Below are 22,264 nucleotides of genomic sequence, written 5' to 3' on the forward strand. Positions count from 1 at the left end.
ATTCTAAAAACACAAATTCACCCTTAGATGAAGCTTTAGTAATTTCTTGAAAGTATTGCATAAAAATAGCAATATTAGAGCTATAGAAGTGAAAGCCAGGAATCAACACTTAATCTTTATTAACTGGGAAAATTATATTTGTTTTGGTAGAGCTGCAGAAGGCACTTGTCAGAAAGCATTGCTCAAAGCTCGCTTGTGCTGTCACTGCCTGTTGGTGACAAGGGGAATCTTATCTTAATGCCAAGGTGCTGGACAGCCTGGTCAGAAGCACATCACTTACCTGGCTAGTAGAGTGATCCAGTCAATCAACATGAAGGGTAACACTGCAGTTTAAAAGATCTGCTGCAATTTGACCCAGTAGCAGAGAAAATGATTAAATATGTTGAAGCAGTTGCCTTCCATAGACTGAATTAGGACTCAACCATGATAGCATATGCAGGCACATCTATAGGCCTCTGTTGCTATAAAGCAAGAGAAGGCTATTTTCAATAGAGTAAAAGTTTCCTAGCAGAAGTGATGCAGGGGAAGGATTAGACATGATTCCCTGTTGCCTAGATAGAGTTGAATAGCTGAGGTTAACCTGCCCTTTGCTTGCTGACTAGGTGATCTAGAGAAAAAGGCAGTGGTACACTATGGTGTGACTCTCACCCAGACACTTGAACAGGCACAAACAACATACTGTCCCTGACTCATGGCCAGATTTCGAAGATTCTCTTCCTTAACAACATGAGGCCATGCACAGAATCTCACTCCAGCAAATGACTCAGCAGCCTTAATGATTATCAGTCATTTAGTTTCTGCCTAGAGTTCTCCCCTCTTCTTCTTAGAATCCTTATCAGAAGTCAATGAAAAGAGTGTCACCATCTCCAGTAAGTTTCAGGACAGGACCTTGAGTCAGTCAAATCAGTCATTTCTGTCTTACAATGGTTGAACTTGATTTCTTCTCCATGCATTAAATACTTGGACTGTCCCATTAGCTGAATATTTGGTCTTTCTGAAGCAAAACCAGTAATCTGTCAATCCTGAGCAAAAGAAGGCAGAGGAAATTCCGCTCATCAGACAGAACTATTCCTTGGAGACAACATATATCAACCACGTCTTAAAGGAAGATGAAGTTTTATTCAGATGATATCGCAAGGAGTTTCCATTCCCATGTCAGTAATGAACATTTTAATTATGGGGAGAGGCTGGTTAATCTTTAACCAACAATTTACAACAGATTCTTAAAACAAACAACAAACTTACAAAGCTTCACGAGATCTTCCTGTTATTCTGAAGAGTTTGTACTGTGAAGACTACCGGATTGATAGCTGTGTTATGAAAGAAAGAACGAACTAATTAGGTGATGTGAACTACCCAATAAATCTCTAGTGGGAAGATCTCCTCTGGATACAACAGAGTGGAACCCATGCTGAGAGAAGATCTCAAAGGAATTGTTTATGCAATCCGAGTGCCTTCTGGAAAAAGTTGGACCTTGGGCCACTAACTCATTCTAAAAACATGGCAGACCCAATGGCAGACGACCAATGCCACCACTTTACATAGTATGACCTTAGGGGGGATACTTCTCTAACTCGCACTGAAGCTGATGAAAAGAATGTCATTAGCTTCAAATGAGTATTAAAAGTGGATCTGTGCCCAGTTCACGAGTCTCATAACCCCCAACTCATAATGCATTCAGACTATTTAATTCATAGGATTTGTTATCAGGCAGAAATGTGATTCCTTTGAGGTGTTTCCTGGTGCAAGAAAGCAAAGTGTATGCATACACCAATGTTCCCAGAAAGCTTGAATGGAAAACCCTTTCGTGTCAGAAGTTTATTTTTATTGGTAAAATATTAAATAATATACAGAATTAAAAACTGCACTTACACTTCTGAGAAGAAATAATTCTTGGACAAATTATATGCTTGTTCCTGAGATTCCCTACATTTATTCCAGTAGCTGTGCACTCAAGACAGTACAAACCTTTATAATATAATCCTTTTCACAAAGTATTACAAAGTTTCTGCAGCTTCTTTTATTTATACGCACATACAGACTCACACTCTCACATGGCTGTACAACACTCACACATGTACAGAGTACACACATACAGATGTGGAACCATATGTATGCATGTATATATACTAAGATGAAAAGAAAACAAAACAAGTCCCATAGTTCAGTCTATAGCGGCAAAACTCTTTCAGCAGGGGGATACAGGTTTACATTAGGGTTGCTCACATGCACCACTGTCATAGTGATAATTTCTAAACTCATTTTATAAAAGCATAAAGAAATGGGACACTATCCAGTGTCTTCACTGGCTTTTGGAATAAAATCCCATTTCTTGGATTTTCTTTTTTTATTTCTATTTGTTTTTTTTTTTAATTGAAACGGTTCCTCAATTTGAGCTCAGAATATCTGTCACAGAACTCAAAGAATCATAACCAGGAAGAAAAGCAGTCATTTGCCAGATTACTCACCTGGCTTGCTTCAGGAAACCAGCACTAAAGTGGGCAGAATGTGGCTCCCTATGAGTCAGGGAAGATGCTGTGATAAACAGGTCAGAGCCCATAGCCTGAATTACTCTCAACTAAACGGTGCATGCTCTGCTATGATCCCACTGCTCCAGCACAGTCCCCATTTGTGGGAGGACTTGAGCAACCTATGTGTGGTTACCAGAACTCAGCCCAAGGAGTGTGAACCTGTGGGTGACTGCTACTGCTACAGTCACCCACTGAATGCATTTTTCTTCTTGAACTCAAACACAGAAGTCTGGGAAATTATTTTGGCAATCGGTCAGAATGGGAAAGTCTCCTCACCTTTGTTATTATTAAAAAGAAATCTTCTAAATACAAATTTTAAAGACAAAAGTGGCTACTGTGCATGCGCAGCGACTGCCTTGCAAAGAAATCTCAACGGGATTTTCTCTCTTTGTTTTATTTCGTACCTAAATATGTATTTACAGAACAGCGGCTTCAGTCTACTGGGGGGGGAAGGCATTAAAAATACACTATATATAAATATGTATGATATGTAAAACAAGTCTCATCTAAACTTATATAAGACAAGGACAACTCTAAAGAAGCTTTTCTGGTCTCTCAGGTAGATAAAGGACATGAGTCCTGTAATTCTTACGCAGGCAAATCTCTCCCATTAGAGTAAATGGCAGTTTTGCCCTAGCTAAGAGATTAGGTCTAATCCAAAACCCATCATCAAAATCAACCAGAGTCTCCACTGAGTGGGTTTTGGATCAGACTAAAAAAATCTTTTTACTTTGTGTTATTTTTAATAAACATCGATATTAAGTGCTTTTCTTAAAAAGAAAGCTGCAATTAGAAAAGAAAAGGAAGAAGCAAGAACAGGTATGTTCTTAACTCATGCCCTGGATGTGTTTCGATATCACCTAAAAGCAGGAGTTAAGGTATGGGTTTTAGCCTTAACTTACATTCTCTCACCTTTTGCCAACCTGATTCTGTCTAATTTACTTAATTCTTATCTTTACATGTATTTAAGACAGAGCATTTTGCTTCACTGATTTGAGTGGACTGAGGAAAGAACAAAGAAACCACCACACATTAATACGATGTCAGGGAAAGTATTGCACTTGAACAGAAAAATAACCCCAAAAGGTGGTTTTGTGGGTGAATTTTTTCTTTTGACTAATATAAGCAAATCATCCAGGTCTGCACTGAGCACGTTGAGAAAGCAGGATCCAAGAATGAAACATAAGAAGCAAATTTGGGGTTGGTAACCCCCACCCTGGAATACAGCAGTAGTAAAACTTTTTTTTTTAAAGCATTTTCTTCCAAAAGGAAAAAAAAAAAAAAAAGACTTTGTTGGTTTTTTTTGTGTGTTTTGTTTTTCTTTTTACTTTACAATTTTAAATCTTTCTAAACACTTGCATTAAAAGTTTCCAGTTTCTCATAAAAAGATACACATTTTAGGAAAAAAAAATTACAACCAGAAAATAAAACCAACTAAAAAGGAAGGCAAATATACAGTATTATAATTACATCACTGTGGAGTCATCTCTGAAGGTACCCTAGGTCTTTAAAGTGTTACAAAGATGTACCTTAATATTTTGTTTTCTCAAGCTATCTTTTTTCTTTTTGCTTTTAATATAAAACTACACTTGAGTACAAAAATATGTAAACAGACTGTACAGCCAATGAACAAAACTCCCCCCCCAAAGAAACCCCCAAACCTCTAGACAGTCCCAAGCTACAGGAGATAAGAGCAGGCCCAGACTTAAAGCTCAGAGAAGGAAAAGGAGAAGAGAGAAAGGGAAAACCACTGAAAGCCCGAGGAGATTGCTACATGGCAGAGGAAGTGAACATGTTCAAGCTCTGAGGACACTTGACAATGCGTCAAATAATTGATCACAGTTTCAGAATCTGAACAACTACAAAAATAACCAAAAAGTCCTTCCCTTGTGACAGTGTGTTCAGGAATGAACATCCATTTCCAGTAAGCAATGTCAAAACCCGGTAAGTGCATAGTAGGGGATTCAGTGACCTCTACCCCTTCAAGAAGCTTTTCTTATCTGATTTCACTTGAGGTAAAACTAAATGGCCCAATTTACTGCAAACTGGCCTCGCTGTGCCAATAACGGAGTCGTGCTTTCCACCATGCCTTGCAGGAGGTGCCCATATTTTATCTGTGATGGATAATCCAGACTAGAGGCTGCTGTCATTCACATACGGCCGAGTGTGAGGGATTAAGGCTGCTACAGCACCGTCTTCACCACAGAGCCCCACCATGGAGTGCCAACAACTAAGACCTAACCAGAGCTGCTGTGCTGCACCGATTAGCAACTAAGGACCCAATCTCACAAATAATGGCAATTATTAAGCATGTTGTTAACTGCAAAGCTCCTGTGTACTTCCAGATCTAATTGAAGGGATGGCAGGAGGCTAATCATGCTCACATGTTTTATTGGCCTGCAGCGCAGGCACCTAAATCAATACCTGCTGCAGGAAGGAAGCATCAAGCCCAAGTTTTGGGCCAAGCTGCTCCCTTCCTCCCAATGGAATATGTGTCAATAAGCCTCTCTCAAGACATGACCTGAACTAACTTCATCGTCATTCACTCTTTTAAAATACTTCACATACTGCTAGCAAATACATCACAGTACTCCTTTTGTAACTGTAAATCATATGGTTTAGTACAGCAGTGTAAGTCTTCGTTGAAATGGTCATTTCCGCCCACTGATTAATAAGGTCCCGTGATTTGTTTGTGTCACGGTTTAAGGGCACAAACTGAACCCAGGACAGTTTGTAAAGCAGTTTTTTTACAAGAGGAGAGAACACAGGCAGTTATCTTCCCGAATGAAGATCCAAGTGAGCATACTGACAACCACCATTCCAAAGGCTGGAAAAGCTAGGTGATTTAGATACCAGTTTTATTATCTTAGCCTGTTAAGTGTTCAGCATGGCAAGATGTCAGCACACAACGTCCTCCTGACTGTCCCCTGTTCACCTGAGAGTTTCAGTGGAGAAGGACATATTCACATGCTTTTAGGTTAGAGGCTAAACAGAAACCAGTAACGTTCTCCTTGGCTTATACTTCAGGACAATTCTTAATGGGATAAAGGGAATATATTTACGATGAACCAAATTCTGGATCTTTTCTACCTAGTTCCTCCTCCCACATACTCTCTGTGACTGCCACAGGCCCAGACCCCAGCAGAGAGGTGCCAAGGAGCTGGCAATAGGGTCAGGGCCTGACCCAAAGCATCCTCACCTAGTCACCTCCCCTGCCAGGTTCACGCTGTGCCTGTGCTGGCACACTTAGATACTGCACCCATGCAGGGTAAATAACCAGATCTGAAACTAGGTCACCAACCTGCCAGGAAAGCATCAAAACAAATGCTGCACTTCTCACCCAAGTGTTCTAGCTAATAAACCCCCATAGCATCTTCTACAGATGGGCTTCTCTCACCTCCGCATCAATCATCAGGGTGGCAGCACCATGACAATCAAACTTACAAGGCATTTCCAAAGGACTTTTGTTTTGATAGATTTCTTTTTCCAGGCCGAAGCAAGTAGGAGATGCTTTAAAGTCCACTCCTCAGTAGGATCTTAAAAGCACAGCAAAGTCTGTTTTCAAGCATGCTTTACTTAAATCTTGGGAGGGGGAGAACAAGGTAGTGCTGCCCTTGCACTCTGTAGGGCACTGTGAGCTGTGGATGCTGTGTGGGTTAGGACCAGCTCTGGCTGGATAGCTGGAATGCACTTTGCCCGGGCAATTTTTAGCCCTTCCCACTCCTAAAAGCCATCAAACTCCAGGAAGTCTCACAGCAAAGTACAAAGATGGTCCTCCCTCTGGGTCAAGCTGCCAAGGAGGGTGCCAAAGGGGAGAGGGATCTACTTCGCTACACCATAGCAGAAGGGATGTTTACTTTGGGTTGTTTTTTGTTGTGCATTCTGAAAGGGTGTAGTAGGATATCGTGAATGACATCACAAACTTTCAAAATGCATTTGAAAAAGGCACATTTACAATAAAGCATATATCTAATTATATGATACCATATATATATAAATACACTTTCTCAAAATCTCCAGCTGCCCTAGACTGCAGGACATGACTGCCATCCATTTTTGTTTTTAATTGGTACTAAGCCAAGCTAAGACACCAATTTCTGGCGTCAACGCCAATTACATCACACTTTTCCTCAAATCCCACACTGAGTTTAGGCAACTCTGATGTCAGAGCAGCCTCCTTTGCCCCTCCTCATCACGTTATAATACACAGCAAGAGTAAAGGAAAGGAATATTACCTAGCAAAGGAACTGTATTACTGTGCCTCCTGTCCTTGGCACCTTTCCCTAAATTATCTCCAAAGTTTCTTTCTGGAGGAAGGAGTGTCTGATGTCTGGCTTTTTTCAAATACAAAAGAGCAAACACAGGACCTAGGCAACGGCAATAATGTCCTATAAAGAGCCAGTTTTGAAGGGTTTGTTTAATTCCTGGCCTCCTCTTCTGCCTGAGAGCCCCAACTTAGGAATGCCCTTGTAAACAGAAAGAAATTTGGGAACTCCTGAAATCGAGAATTTCTTCCCCTTGCAGTAAACATACTTCAGTTCCACATGGCCGTTTGTTTCTACGTCACATGGTAGAAACTCCTACCATTAAAAACTTAGGCCAATTAACAGATTTTGATTCTTTCTCCCTAATACAGAGCAATAGAGGTTAATGCCTAAACATATTTCACATCATAGATGGAAGCACTTCTTAAGGAGAACAAAATTGTTTTAATCCCAGAAGTTACCAAGTAAAGAGCTGGCTTTACTGAAAATGCTATATATTTTGATGTGCACTCATAACTGACTGCAAAGAGGTGGCTGTAAAATTCATTTGCCCGAACAGCAGATACATAGATAATGCCCTTTGCTCCAAGAATATGGATCATACCAAGAGCAGAATAAGCAGTCACACTTCTATTGAAATTAATAGGCTTGTAATACTCTAAGTTGAGTCAGAATCTTGTCATTTTTGATGTAGAATGAAGCGAAAGGGTTTACTGGCAGGGATGTGTGCAGAAATGGCTTTTTTTTTGTCATGAAAATGGGGAATGTTCACAAGAATTTGCAAATGCATGTTTTTAACTGGAAACCTGATTCCAAGAGTTTCATGAGAGCCCAATAAAAATTAGCCAGGTTCGATTTCCAACACCAAATACTTAGAACAAATGGATCCGCAGGCCAAGGATCATCTACTGAAATTCCTAGTAGACTCTTGAATGACTAATGAACTCGACAAAACTCAAGAGCTTTTCTTAGAAATCTGCAGAGAACAAGCAAGCGGAAAAAAATAAAAATCTCTGAGGCCTCATTTTGCACACTTCTGTGTAGGGAAAACTGCTTGAGAGAAAACCCTCCAGTGATTTTCAGTAGTAAGCAAATACTAAAATCAATGCTAGCCCAAAACGCTGTTCAAAAATTGAACTAGGATTTAATCTTTTTCTTTTCCCTAGCTCTAGGGTGAAAAACTTGACTGAGTCTTCAGAAAAGGACATTGATTTAATGCAACCCCTCACCTTCTTGTTCTCCAAAAGATGCAGTTTTTGGAAGATAACTAAACCAGTGTCTCTTCTCACTAACTCCCCAGTTCTCTGCGCCTATGATAACGGGACGTAGGGTGCTCAGCTACATATCTCACATATTACCATTGGAACAAGAAGTTGAGCTTAACTGAAGCCAGCTACAAAACCACTGAGCCTCCCTGTTTGGTATTTTAAACACTTACAGAATATACACTACAGGAGGTATCAATGAATCATCAATGAATGAAAGTGCACACTAACAAACTGCAGATGTAATTGCAGCCAACTTACTTGTGGATACACAAGAGATTATTCTCTGCCTTTCCTGTATTCTGGTGCTTTCCTAAACACAGGCAGAAGCTGTTAACGCTTTTTCCCTAGTGCTAACCATTCCAAGAAACCATAGCCTGTGGTCTTTCTACTGACCACAGAGGGGAGAATAGAATGTTGTCCCCCAGAGACTGAAAGGGATTGCCGGCAATCCTTTTCTCTGGCTCAGGCATACGTCTTCCTGGAGGTCCATGCAAGCTGACTGAACTTCCAGCCCAGCAGCTCTCCCTTTGCACATTGTTCTGAGATGACTTTTCCCACCTCAAAAAGCAACCCCTCTTTTCTGAATTTCCAAGCACATCCTGATGCAGAACACAGCCAGCTGCCTCCTAAGCCAACCTTCATGGCTGCAGAGAATCAGCCAGGAATAAAAGTGATGCCTTCCAGCATCTCCCCTTTTTTCTCCTGCACAAGCTCCTTTGATTGCACCATGCACAAGAAAATGAGAATGATCTGGAGGATGGCAGTGGTTCATTTGCCTGACTTTCCTCTACATTAGGACGAAGAAAGAAGGAGGGGTAGGAATCCAATGACATTAAGAACAATGTTGGGAATAGGTCTTTAAATCTGTCTCTCCAAAGCCCGTATATTCCCAGCCTTCATAGCTCTCACATTACACAAGATGACATTTCTCTCCATATTGTATTATAATTAATAGGCTACTGCAAGACTTTACCAGCTCCTACTTAATAGCATTTCAGTGCTGGGAAGCAGTCATCAGGTAATCTGGCCATGATCTACTGTATCCTTTCTAAACACAGGTTCTAGCTGCCAAGAATGTCACCATAAAAAGATTTCAATCAATACCACTCAGCTCCTACTTTCAAATGCTCCAGGTCTAGGAAGAGAAGAAGAAAAAAGCCAGTACCCTCAAAACGAACAGCAAACTGGCATATGCATCGAGTGCGCAGATTGAAGTGAGCAGATGGGAATTCATTATGGCCTGATCTTGCTCTCTCTTTTACACTTTAGTAACTATACTTTGGAAAAGGTCTCACCAAGCGCATGGAGACCATGTGCATGGAGGGGGTTAAAACCATGCAGATCTTTCCATTCTCAAGCTGTGTTCTTGTTGCCAAACAACAACATTTCAATTGTGATTGGTACAAACAGTTGGGTTTCAATGGCAATCTGTCATGTAGGTTTAAGCCCAGTTTTTACTGATGCAACCTGCAACTTGCTGGGTGGTTGCTGGCTTTGTTATTTACTGGGAGAGAAAGAAAGGAAACAACATGGATTGGAGGTCTGATATGGTTTTTTTTGCTCTTGTCCAGTCTATAGTTCAATGACTTACTCTGAAGTCTGTTTCTCCATTTGACTTCCCAGTGAAATTAATAAAATAGGAATAAAAATGAAATCTGCAAATCCAAATCAAAGCACAACACCTGCAACTCCATGCATCACTTCCTGAAGAAGCAGGGAAGGTGCTATCCGCTCATTTGCAGGGGTTCTGTGCTCTCCAAGAGCAAAGGCTAGGCAGCAAAACCTGCAAACACTTCCACCCCTAAATTAAAGTAGAATTGATGACTTAAAACCAAAAGGAACTCATTGGTTCAGCAGATTTGCAAATAAGATGTCGATGAGAGAATAAACGGTAAAGGTTCGGCTCCTGAAGCAGCTGGGGTAGTTCCATTAAATTCAATGGGGCTAAGGGGACTAATGCTGGCTAAGGATCCAGTTCCTCTCTTTTTCCCAGCTACAAGTCTTAGTTTAGGCTGTTGCCAAGATGTTAACACTGTGATAGTAGAATGAGAAAGTATTATATAATTATATATTTATATATACCTATATTTAAAGAACACTTTGCTACTTAGGACTTCTGTCATTTTCAAATCCGTACTTTTAAAAAAAATTATTTCAGAAAAGCAGCAGAACCTCTTGAGTAAACTACAGACTCTCTCACCCACTCCTAGCCCACTTACTGTCCTAGAAGCAAGTGTAAAACTTATTTCTAAATGCTATTCCTTAAAACACAGGGTGCAACTAAGTAAGGCTCCCAAGGGTCTCTAAGAAGCCAGTGACTCAATACATAGGCATGGAGTAACAGCAAATCAACAATTCTAAAAAAGGTGCTTCATAAGTTAAGGAAAATAAAAATACAAAGCCTCAGACTTACCACAGAAGGCCCTCAGACTTATGAAACTAAACTGCTGTAATGTGGTACAGTGTTAAGACATACATTTTGGTTTCGTTTTTTTCTTTAAGTTTACATTCTAGAGGGGCAATACACACTGAACCCAGGAAAACAGTTCACCCTAGAAAGTAATTTTGAAAGGAACATTGACTTTCATTAGTGCTGCTAAATCCCTAACAGTTTTGCTTTCAAAATAATTGTTCATCCTGCAGAATAAAGATCCCCCTCTCTCCTCCAGCCATCGAAACCCCGCACTGTATCTACACATTTGGAAAAGGCTCTCCTCTGAAATGTTTCTATCTATTCGCCTGAAATTGTAAATGAGTGGCATCTTGTCAGGACTTTAAAGCACTTAGCAGGGTGAGTGATGTCCCAAAACAGGACATGATGTACAGCTGATTGATAAAGAAACAGGCTGCCTTTGAATTCCCACTGAAAGTGAGGTGGGCAACTCACCAAAAAGTGATGGCAACAACAAACCCCTCTTTTATCCCTTCCCTCTCTTCTTTCCATTCTTAAGCTGGGCAGAGCAAATGAGGTTGGGTCCACAAAAAAATAAGGTTAATAATAATAATAATAATTAAACAACAGCAACAACAACAACAGCAACAACAACAACAAAATAGGCGTCTCAATGTCTGAGGAAAAGTGGGATTGTAAGTGCAGTATTTCTTCATGTGCAGTTCTTCTACTTCATACAAGTCCCCTTTGGATGAGAAGGCCTAGTGGAATGTGTGCTCTCCTCGGACTATGTGCGATGAGAACTCATAGCGGTCCTGGCTTCGGTAGCCACAGATGTTGCACTCTAGTGGGTCCCGGTAGCCGTGGCAGCCCATGTGGATGGTGTACATGACATGGTCCAGGAAAAGGACGCGACAGTGCTCACACTTGAAAGCCCTAATCTGCTCCCCTTCTCCGTTGATGACTTTGTAGATATCCTTTAAAGAGCCCTTAGAAGCTTTTGTGGCATCCAAAACCTTGGTGTCCTCCTTCATATAAGCTGGGCTTGGCTTTCTTTTGGGATTTAAGGCAGAGTTTCCTTGGTAGGACTGGCGGTCTTCGTGGCTGCTCTCTGAGTCAGTAGAATCCAGGCAGCTATTGCTGGGGGAGCCCTCTCTATCCTGGGTTCGACTCTTTGGTCTGATGAGGGAGATCGGGCCATCCATGTTGTTCTCATGACTGTCAGCTGTTTCCCTGCTAATGGGCCTTTCTATCCTGTTAGGATGATAGACCTGAGCATAAGCTGAGCTGATGACAGGGGCCACCTCTGCAATTGTGCTTGGTGTGTGCTGCATCAGGGGGTGAAGTGCCTCAGCTCCAAGGTAGGTGATTGCATTGTTGATGGCTTGGTCCATCATGTGAGACTGCATCAGCTCAGCCTCCTTCTCATAGGTTAGGTTCATATCAAAGGGAATATCTGGATAGCCAAATCTCATGAGCTTTTCACCTAAGGGACAAGAGCAAATGAATGAGACAAATCAACGTAATCCCTCCAAGGCTTCACTGTAAAAGGGGTAGTGAGGGGAAGAATTTCACTCTGAAATTCACCCTGACTTGGGGCAAAATTCATTCTTGAGTCCCAAGTTAGCCTCCTTCTACTTCACAGTTGACCTCCTATAAAGTTTCTGTCCTGAGATGGATAAAATAGCAACTTCACCAACAACTTTTTTGGTTTGTTTTTTTTTTTTTATTTTAGGTGAAGCATGTGACTGCAGTGACTTCCTGACCAACTGACTGTGCCCGTGCTTTGGTTAGAAAATACATGTTAACTGGTAAAAAATGGGATTGAACCACCAAGGTCAATGAAGCTTAGCTGGTTTATACCATTAGACATAGTCTCCCAAAATTAAAGGAGGCAGTGCCACATATCCCCTACACTCTGAGGTGCCTCATACATACCTTACAACAGGGCTGCATAGCAACTGCATACCTGAGCAACAGGTACAGGGGCACCTTTTGAGCTGCAATATTTAAATCCTTCAACCGGCAGAAGAAATGTCAGTAAAATGAGACAAAAGAGAGCAAGTAACAGGAGCCCTGGGAGCTGATCTGCCATCTCACAGTCAAGCTATGGTATGTTTGTAGTTCTCCCCCACAAAAAGAAAAAAATCCTATCCCAATATTTTGGTCTGAGAAAAAGACATAGCAACCACCATCACAGTGCCTGCTTAGGCAAGAAAACAAAACACAGAAACCACAGTCTATAGCTTAGTGTCTTTGGTAAAAGGCAAAAGCAACTTTAATTTACACAGGTTAAATAAATACATAATGATGATGAAGCTGGCTCATGCGAAACCAAATTCACATCCTTGTAACTTTTTTAAATCCATGGCATTACTGATACGCTGGTAAATTATGCTAGTTGTAGGGCATGTTGCCTACCTATCACACCTCTCCTTTGAAGTTAACAATTTACCATTACTTCCATCAGGGCTCAACTCAGCAGCACTGCTTTTCCTGTGATGGCTTTAGAGTGTCAGTACAAGGAAAGTTCATATAACAGCAACTCTTTTTTAAATAGAAAAGGTTGTATACATAACTAGTTGTATAGGATATGCATGCTCATATGTGTTGACAGACACAAATATTAGCTAGTTGTTGACAGTTAAATTTTTAAGCTGATCTGACAAAGTCTGATAAATAATTTGGTTTTCATTGTCTTTGTTACTTCTCACTGCCTTGGTACATAAACCTGTACTTTCTTCAATAGCATAAGCTAATACATTCAAGGAGTCACTTCAGACAACAGAGGTTTGACTATCCAAGAATTAAAGAACTCAAGAATCTTCTATCACCTTTTGCCAAAATTGCTTGGAACAAAATGTGTATAAACCACCATAAGAAGGAAGCAGAACTGCAATCCCAAATCTCTTCCAAATAGCATTAGTACATTTCAACACAGCTATCACTCAGCATTTTATTCTTGACTATAATAATTCATTCCACTTAATGTGGCTTATCTTAAAATCACGCATAAAGAAATAATTTAACATTACCCACAGAACAATCATGTTATCCTTGGAGATGATGCATTGCTTTTTGCTTGGGAACTTCGTCCTGATTAGGAAGGTGATTAAATGCAAGTCTAAAGTAAAGTACATAAATATTCCTACTCTCTTCAGCAACACTGCTCACATGCTTCTGATTAGACACCATGTTCATGTACCTCACTGCATTTCCCTATGGTTGGCTGTGAGAAAGCACAACGTAGAAAATTATTTCTTTGTTACACATAAGGCATTTGGAGAAAAATAGGGAAGGAAGGACAGAAGGAGCAAATGGTCCTAAAGCAATGGCCTTCCTAATCTAACATGATGTAACGGTGATTTTTGCCATCAAACATCCTCTTAGAATCATAGAATCATTAGGGTTGGAAAGGATCTTAAGATCATCTAGTTCCAACCCCCCTGCCGTGTGCAAGGACACCTTACGCTAAATCATATCACCCAAGGCCTCATCCAACCTGGTCTTGAACACTGCCAGGGATGGAGCATTCACAACCTCCCTGGGCAACTCGTTCCAGTGCCTCACCACCCTAACAGGAAAGAATTTCCTCCTTATATCCAATCTTAACTTCCCCTGTTTAAGTTTCAACCCCTTACCCCTTGTCCTATCACTACAGTCTTTTCAGTGTTTCTGCCATGGGCTGGCAGTCTCACTGTCTGTGATGCCTGTCCTGCCACTGATAGGATGGACAGCTCTGTAATGGGAGGTGGCTCCAGTCTCAAAATCAAGCAGCTTCTCCCAAGGTGGGGTCAAAGTGGGACTGGAGGAGAGCTCCGTGAGGCAGATGGGGACAGCTCCATGAAGCAGATGGAGTCTTTGCCATGGTGGGAAGAAAAGGAATGAAAATGGAAAAATCCATTGGTTCCTGTCACCTGCTCTGGCCACCCATACCATTCTTGTGTTTGAATAAAGAACTGGATCTGGTGAGTCTGATCCAGCTGCCAAACACACTGTCAGTCCTTTGTAGGCTATACAGATCAAGAAATAATACCTGTTCTTTATGGACTACTTTCATGAATGACACAAACCTTATTTTGATTCCTTTTGTCTTCCACATTTAGTTATTCCAGCACAGAAAACTGTAAATTGTCAGTGACCTGAATGATTCATTCCTTTAAATATGAACTGGTTCCAAAGATGTCAGAGCCTTAGAAATTAAGTGCGACATAAAGGAGTAAAATAAATGATCATGTGGGGAGGAGAGGGTGTGAAACAAAAGAGCTCAGAAGAATTAACACACCAGTCCAACATGGTTTTCAATTTTAATTCCTCTTTGGCCAAATCTGCACTTAAAACTAATCAGACTCATATTTTAATTTTTGTGCAAGATTATGCTCAAATTCTATTTACACTTGGCCCTACAATAGTGAAGTAGAAGAAGAAACATTCTCCACTGTGGTCATCTTGTTGTATGACAGTCAAAAAACCTCAAAGCAGGTACGTGAAACTAGATCAAAGCACACAGACACAAATGCTTTGTGATACCTGTAGACCATCTTGTTGAGTATCTACAGCAACTGCAATGCCAGACACCTGGGAGAAAGATGCAGGAAGTCTTGGAAAAAGCAGTTACAGAATTTACCACTAGGTAAACTTCCTTCTGATCCCCATAACTAGAAGTTGATTCTAATTTTGAAGCTGGTTGGTCTTCATCTGTTCTGAAATACCTGTGTATTTTTGATTCTTACTATAACAACCGTGGTCTTAGCCACATGAATGTCTTGTTCTGTACCCTGCTAGTTCTTGACAGCTCAGTAAAGCTCCGTGAGAGTAAGCACCATGTTCAAACCGAAAATATGTGAATCTGCTACATGTGATCAGCTTGAAGATGGTTACTTTCAATTTCACTATTGTGTGCTTCTCCCTTCTTTGAAAGAAGTTATACTTTCTGCCTCCACTGTTTTCAACAGGTTTGGGAAGACCTGTATCTCAACAGTGGATATATAACCAAATCTCTCATTCAGAAATTAACTCTATTTGCTGTACGCTGCTTCCTCTCCTTCCCTTCCAAAATTTCAGCCACAGTAGAGACTGTGGTCCAAACCCGATGTCCCTTGGAGACTGCTGATCAGAAAGAGCAGTAAAGTAGATGTAGCATGCAAAGATTTTAGCTTATGCTTATATGACCTTCTCATAAACACCATTAAGTTGTTTTGCACATGTGCCACACTTGCAGTAGGCATAGAAAAATTTCCTGCAAGCAAGAGAACCATTACAAGTTCTTCCTGATAGAGTCGAACAATATTTCATTAGGGAGAAAACGGGAAGAAAAGTGAGATCATGGTGAAAAAATAAAATAAAGGAACAAAGTGGAGACAGCTGTTATTAATTTCAAACACTGTGATGCCATGAAAGATCAGAAAAGGCAGAAAAATAAGATACAGTAAATATTAAAGAGGACACTTTTTCCCTGCAGCTGGATCTGGATAAAAAGCTGCATGTCACATGAAACCCTGAATTGGAAGCCCCAGAAAATGGAATACCAGAATGATTTGTTACACCTATAGAAGAAACAAGTTTATCTAACACCAAAGTAGTATACTCTACTGAAGAGAATAATAATCTGCTACAGCATATCTCAAGCAAGGATTTCCAGTCAGTTGAGGTAGGTTTATAATGAGCAAACTATACTGTTTATGGGAGTAGGCCTGGGTACACCAGGATTTAAGGGAAGAAAGCAAGGTCTCCAGCCCTCCCAGATTAAGTCTCTCACCCCTGCAAAGATAACCTTGAGAGGTATTGCAAACAATTCTGTTCACATGCGGACAACTTGGGGGGTGAGAACGAGTGAAAGATGTGTATTGCCCTTCTTCATTTTGAGGCTGTAATATTTCTGAGGTCTGACAGTTTAAATGTCAGCCTGGTTAACTAATACCACTGTTGATCACAACCTGCAAGAACATACAGTACTTGCTGAGACAACATTAGGGAAACTTGCTATGATGGGGCCATGTTTATAGTCTTATAAAGCTGTATTTGGTTTGTCAGTAGAATTCTGCTCCCATTTCCCCCCTCTTCAACACTGTTGTCACAGTTGTAAATTAAATGAATATATAAATCCTCCAGTTCTCATCAGCTAAACAGTAATTCATTTCAGACCACTTTTAAAGACAACAGTCTACTGATTAAACTTTTATATGAGAAGGACTAATTACAATATAGGAAACATTGATGTCCACCAGCTTTCCTTGTGGGGGTTGGATTGTTCCTGACCTAACCTTGGCTTAGCACTAATATTTGGGAATGGTCAGATGACTGAGAGCAGCCAGGTCAGTGTGTCAGTGTCCCCCCAGGTGAGCTGCTACATGCTGCTAGCCCCCTACTATTCAAAACCATGTAGGTTAGCTGAAAACCACCTTCAGTGGTGATTTAACAAATCCATCTGAATCTGCATTTAGCTGAGGGGCAACAACTTTTCTAAATGGCTGTGTTAATTGCTTACAGTGCTCTTATCCTCTCTCCGTAAGTGGCCTCAGTGTAGGTAAAATGACTATATGACAGCCTTAAATTTTGTACAACTGTCCTTCCAGGGAGTGAGTGTGGAAAATGCCTATTACATGACTTTGGAGTCTAGCAGCATACACTTACCCCAAATAATTCTCTGTCCCAGCTCCTCTCCTAAGAAGTTTAGCACTGCCTCAGTAGCAGTAAAAAGAAGCTTTAAGTTACCACTCAAGCCAAGTAAATTCCCCATACTGTCTCCTGTTAGAAGCTGAACAATTCCGAGATGTCAAGACACAAAGCAAAACTTGAATTTTTGGCCTAGGAGTCTAAATTTGGTAACAAAAAGTCATCCAGTGGTCTATATTCATGTCTTAATAAGTTTATTGTGTGCAGAACATTGCACTTAGAGCAAGCAAAGGAAGTTATGTGATTTCTACTTCCTCATGCTGGTATTATCAGACCAGTTGTTACCAACTCTCAAGAATGTGATACAATTTACAAGTCTTGGGATACTTGTCTGTTTTTTTTAATACAGAAACATGCACACACACACATACATATATGGAGACAGATAATTATATGAGAATCTTAGTTTTTATTGGCTGGGGCAAGGACAAGATAAGGATAAACCTCAAGAAGGACCAGAGAAAAGTTTAAAAAAAAAATAAACAGCCTTAAGGCACAGTAAAAAGCTCAAGATTTTCTAAACCATTTTCATTATTCTGGGGACCTCACTTTTGAATTCTCTGGGTTGGTAAAATTAATTCAATAATTTTTAGGATTTCTTGCAGCTATTTAAGCATCTCCATTGTTGTCCTTCCCCATCACAGCCAAGTTCTGAGAGCGCTACTTTTCTCCTCGTTCTTTTGGCTATTGCAAACAAGTAGTAACCTATACCTACATACTAAAAATAATAAAAGGCGTATTTCAAGCTTACCCACAAACTTCTGTGGGGTGGAGCTTTTACGCTTTCCCATGTTGCTTGTCAGCTTCTCTATAACAGCAGGTCTCTCAAAAGGCACCAGAGAAATATTGTTGTCCATCACAGGCTCTTGTTCCTTACAATCTTCCATAGGAGGTACTACATAAAACCAAAAAATCGTATCAGACAAGTCTGGTCTACACTTCACAGACAACACAAATCATTTGAGCCCTGCTGATTGCCCAACAAGTGCAACACAAAGTAAAACAAGGTGCAAGGACACACTGGGCATCAAGATAGCAATCACATTTAAAAAGAGCTACATTTACAAAATGCCTTTCTTTGGGACCATCTTACTTAGCAGAAGCCCAAGTTTAAACATTTACTAAAGGACTTGATTTGTTCTGAATACTTAAGACACCCAGTGAGGAAGGTACACTTCTGAAAACTCACTCTGTAGATGACATTTTCTGTTACTCTCTGTTCAATATCGTTGCCTGTTGCCAATGTAACTTTTTAGTTATTCTTTGTGTAGTCCTTTAACTTCATGCTTACCATTCTTATTTTCTTTATGCACTAATCTCAATGACTAAAACAGCTACAAGGCATTGATGACTTGTGTTTCCTGGGCCTGGCTGTGCATTCCCCAAGACGACAGCTTCCCAAATGAAGGATCTGTTCATTAAAATGTGTTTCCCCATTCTGTACATGAGATTGTAAAATCAACAAACACTGGACAGGAATTACAGGACTAACATTGTATGGAAATTCCCTTCAGAATCACTTGCAGAAACTATCAATTTTTCGATTAATATATGACTGTAGTGATAGGACAAGGGGTAATGGATTAAAACTTAAACAGGGGACGTTCGGGTTAGATATAAGGAAGAAATTCTTTACACTATGAGAGTGGTGAGGCACTGAAGCAGGCTGCCCAAAGAAATTGTGAGTACTCCATCCCTAGCAATGTTCAAGGCCAAGCTGCATGAGGCTTTAAGCAACCTGGTGTAGTGGAAGGTATTCCTGCTTACAGCAGGGGAGTCAGAACTAGATGATCTTAAGGTCCTTTCCAATCCAAACCATTCTATGATTCTAATATTTTATCCCTTCAAACAAGACCTAACAGCCTGTGAACACAAGACTTCTGTGTCTGTCTTTACACTTTTGGGGATCAGCAGGGAGCATTCCTGTGCAACCTATGTTAGGTGAATGCTCACACATTGTCTTCAAGGCAATAAAAAGAAATCAGTGACCCATTCTGTCTTTACTCATTTCACTCTCTGTTGCTTGTTGGGTTAGGGAACAAGGTGCTCGAGCAAAAGAAGTATAAGAATAACACAGACTTCTCACCAGGGGAGTGACCAACCCGCACAGGGTTTTATGTCAATTGCTGACATACACAGCTACTCACTAAATACCTACCAAGTACTCCACATTTGCTGAACAGCCAACACCATCTAAACACCAAAAAGAGGCAGTGGTACTATGCTGCAGATCAGGCCCTGAGAGTTTGAATCATTTACAATATATGTCAAGTGTGATTCAACATGTACCTCTGCTCTGCTGCCATGAATTTGATATATGGCCTAATTGTCCCTCATACACCTTCAGAAGGTAACAAGAGAAACTTGAGGGGAATCAGACACTGGCCCATGTGCTAATGGGAAGGTTGAGATCCAAAAATTATTTCATGAGAAACTGGGATGACCTTGCACAGAGTTCCTACAATCTGTAAACTGTGAGCAACCCACTGCATTCTCTGCATGAGATAAATCTGCCTGTGAAGTCTCAGGTAGTATTGCAGAGGTAGCAGAGGAAGACTGAAACCCATGCCTTCTGGTCTCTCACCTTAGCAGCCTTGTGTGCCACAGGCACCTTCTCCCTCAGACTGTGCCATAAATGAACTACACCAGCCTACTTTCCTCCCATGTAAATTTACTACCTTAAGGATCCTAATATGGAATAATCACTCCCCTGTTCTTAAACAGGCAGCTGTTTGCTAGCACATAATAAATGAAAAATGGGGTGATAAAAGTCTTGTCTTTGCCTTCTTTCTAGTAAGGAAGAGCAAATACCAGGCAATTACAAAAGAGAGTATCTGCTCAGGTGAACTTCTCAATTCAGACATTCATAATAAGAAAACATGGCAATTTTTTCATTTTATTCCATTTGTGCCTCTGCTGCTATGGAAAGCTGAGTTCTTTGAGACTTAGAATCTACCATATGCTATAAAATGATTTACTCTGCTGCTTTTTTACTTGTACAGGATGCTCCCCCTGAGAAAAACACAATGGTATCTCATTTACAAGACAGTCCTGCTGGCTTCAGTGAAAGAAAGGAAGAAAAAGCATAAATATGAAATGAATCTAATGTTGCAACAAAATGGGATGCGGTGTTCAAGTGACCTAATAAATGCCCAGCGCAGACCGGGAGGTCTGGAATACTCTAATATCTAAGGCTAAATTTTTAAGGTTATTTAAATACCATGCTTGGGCAGGAGCTATCTGCACTAGTTCTACACAAGTATTTACCAAGGAGATTTGGGAAGAAAGGAAAGATTATGTCTGTTGATTTTCACTGGGAACTGGCATCTGACTGTCCTTTGGTTTACCAAAACCCAGTGTATGTGTGCAAACGCATGCACACTATGTGTGAAACCCTGGATCCCTGCTCAGTGGCAATACCCACCCTCACTGTGATGGGCCAAGTCTGCAGGTGAGCGCACTTCAAGGATTTCCAGCCCTTGGTGTACAGGACTTATGAGGCTGGTTGTGGGGACCTAGGAAAGTGCAGAGGGCTTTAAATCCCTCCTAGGAAGACCTGCTAAAGGCACATTGGCTTTATAGAGCTGCACTTGCCAACAAAGTCAATTGAAAACCTCCTGACTACTTTCACAGTTGTCTGATTAAGCCCCAAATGTAGTGACATTTGTATGTCTTATAGCAATTAAGTAATAATTAAATAATTCTACTGTTTGGCATATGTGTGTAAAATTGCATATACAGAATTTGAAACCTTTCTTCCATGAAAAATGAATAGTGCTAAAAAAGACATCTGCTCTTCTCTAAGTCAGGCAGAAATTCTGCTTGGACTCCTTTTAAAAGTAAAATCATCACCAATAAAAGCATTTTCTTTTCTTTCATGATGAAAGATCTTTTTCCCACCTCAGAACTCAACTCTATAATCCTGAACATGGCTCTATTTCAACAGAATCACACCAATACTTCTGTTGTGATGGGAGTAAGTTACTAGAATGTGTTTTCTGATATAGATTTCCTGGGAGAAGGGAAAACCAGAAATAGTCGAGTTTCTGAAACCATTTAAATTGCATGCAAAAACTGGACCAAACAGGCGAGATGTCGCATTTTAGAAACCCAAAGAGTTAAGCTAAAGCTCACATCGTCAATTCTAGACACATTCACTTTCTTTTCAATTTAAAAACATACAAATGAAGGACAAATAGCCCAGCCTGCACCTTTTTTTTTTTAATTTCTTTTTCTGAGGAAAAACAGAATGAATGAAAAAAGAGAAAACCAAACAGATCACACACAGACAACAGTTATCACAAATCAGCTGCTCTGTGGTAGAAGCTCAGGTGTAGTAAATGCAATTCCTTTTGTGTCGTATTTCATCATATTTCATTACTTTGGTAGTGGGAGCTACTGAAGAACAGCTGACACATTATAACTAGCTTTGATACAGCAACTTATTTTATGCCTTGAACTTACAGTCTCAGCCCAGGAAGGCTTTTTTATTCTAAAAGCCAAGCATCTAGTCCATGAAAAGCCCACACTCAAGTTCGTTTCTGTTCAAGGATGTTCTTGATCAGCTATCAGGGTGCACTCCTAGACTGCCCATGCAGATGTTCACCATCTTTTCTATTGCAGTTATGCTGCTTCTAAGCCCAAACTCTCAATTCACTGGATGGCCTTCAGAACAAAGTCTTTATTTTCCTGAAGACACTGGTCTTTCAATCATAGTGCTTGAGGTGGCTCTCGCTTAGGTTTTGGTTCTTAATTTGTAAGAAACCACACATACTATTAAAAAAGTTTTATGCTGTTTCAGTGAGGAAAGAATAGGGAAAAAAGAAGCAAGCAACATACCCAGTGTGTGTTGTGCTGATAAATACTTTTGTGTGCAGACAACAGACACTGGGCTAAATCTCAGCTGGTATAAATTAGTATTACTCCATCAACTTCAATTTCCTTTCCTAAGCTCACAATATTGCTATCAAAAAAACCGTGTGTGCACAGAGAAATGACAGGAAATATTCCCAGGGACCCTGGTGTGAATCCTCCTGTGGGACCAGCATTTTAATGATGTTTTAAGCAACTATTTAAGAGGGAAGGACGCAAGGCCATTGTGTGTTTTATGTAGAGCTGCCCTTTGAGCCTCAC

The 22,264-nt window shown here is 40.5% G+C and overlaps 1 protein-coding gene across 12 annotated transcripts in view; it reads right to left on the reverse strand.

Moving 5' to 3' along the window:
* Positions 1-1,099: 1,099 nt before the first annotated feature.
* IKZF2 (IKAROS family zinc finger 2) overlaps positions 1,100-22,264 on the reverse strand; it is a 120,994-nt gene continuing 99,829 nt past the window's right edge. For all 12 annotated transcript variants that reach the window (XM_062603235.1, XM_062603249.1, XM_062603263.1 and 9 more), the window contains 2 exons: positions 17,883-18,026; positions 1,100-11,942 (listed from right to left, as the gene is read on the reverse strand). In XM_062603235.1, the coding sequence (XP_062459219.1) occupies positions 11,218-11,942; positions 17,883-18,026 (869 nt within the window). In that variant the 3' untranslated portion in view covers positions 1,100-11,217. The remainder of the gene's footprint in view (positions 11,943-17,882; positions 18,027-22,264) is intronic.

The sequence above is a fragment of the Pezoporus occidentalis genome, unplaced genomic scaffold (assembly GCF_034315485.1).
Source record: "Pezoporus occidentalis ecotype Australia unplaced genomic scaffold, CSIRO_AGI_Poc_V1 ctg118, whole genome shotgun sequence".
In the NCBI taxonomy this organism is placed as follows: domain Eukaryota; kingdom Metazoa; phylum Chordata; class Aves; order Psittaciformes; family Psittacidae; genus Pezoporus; species Pezoporus occidentalis.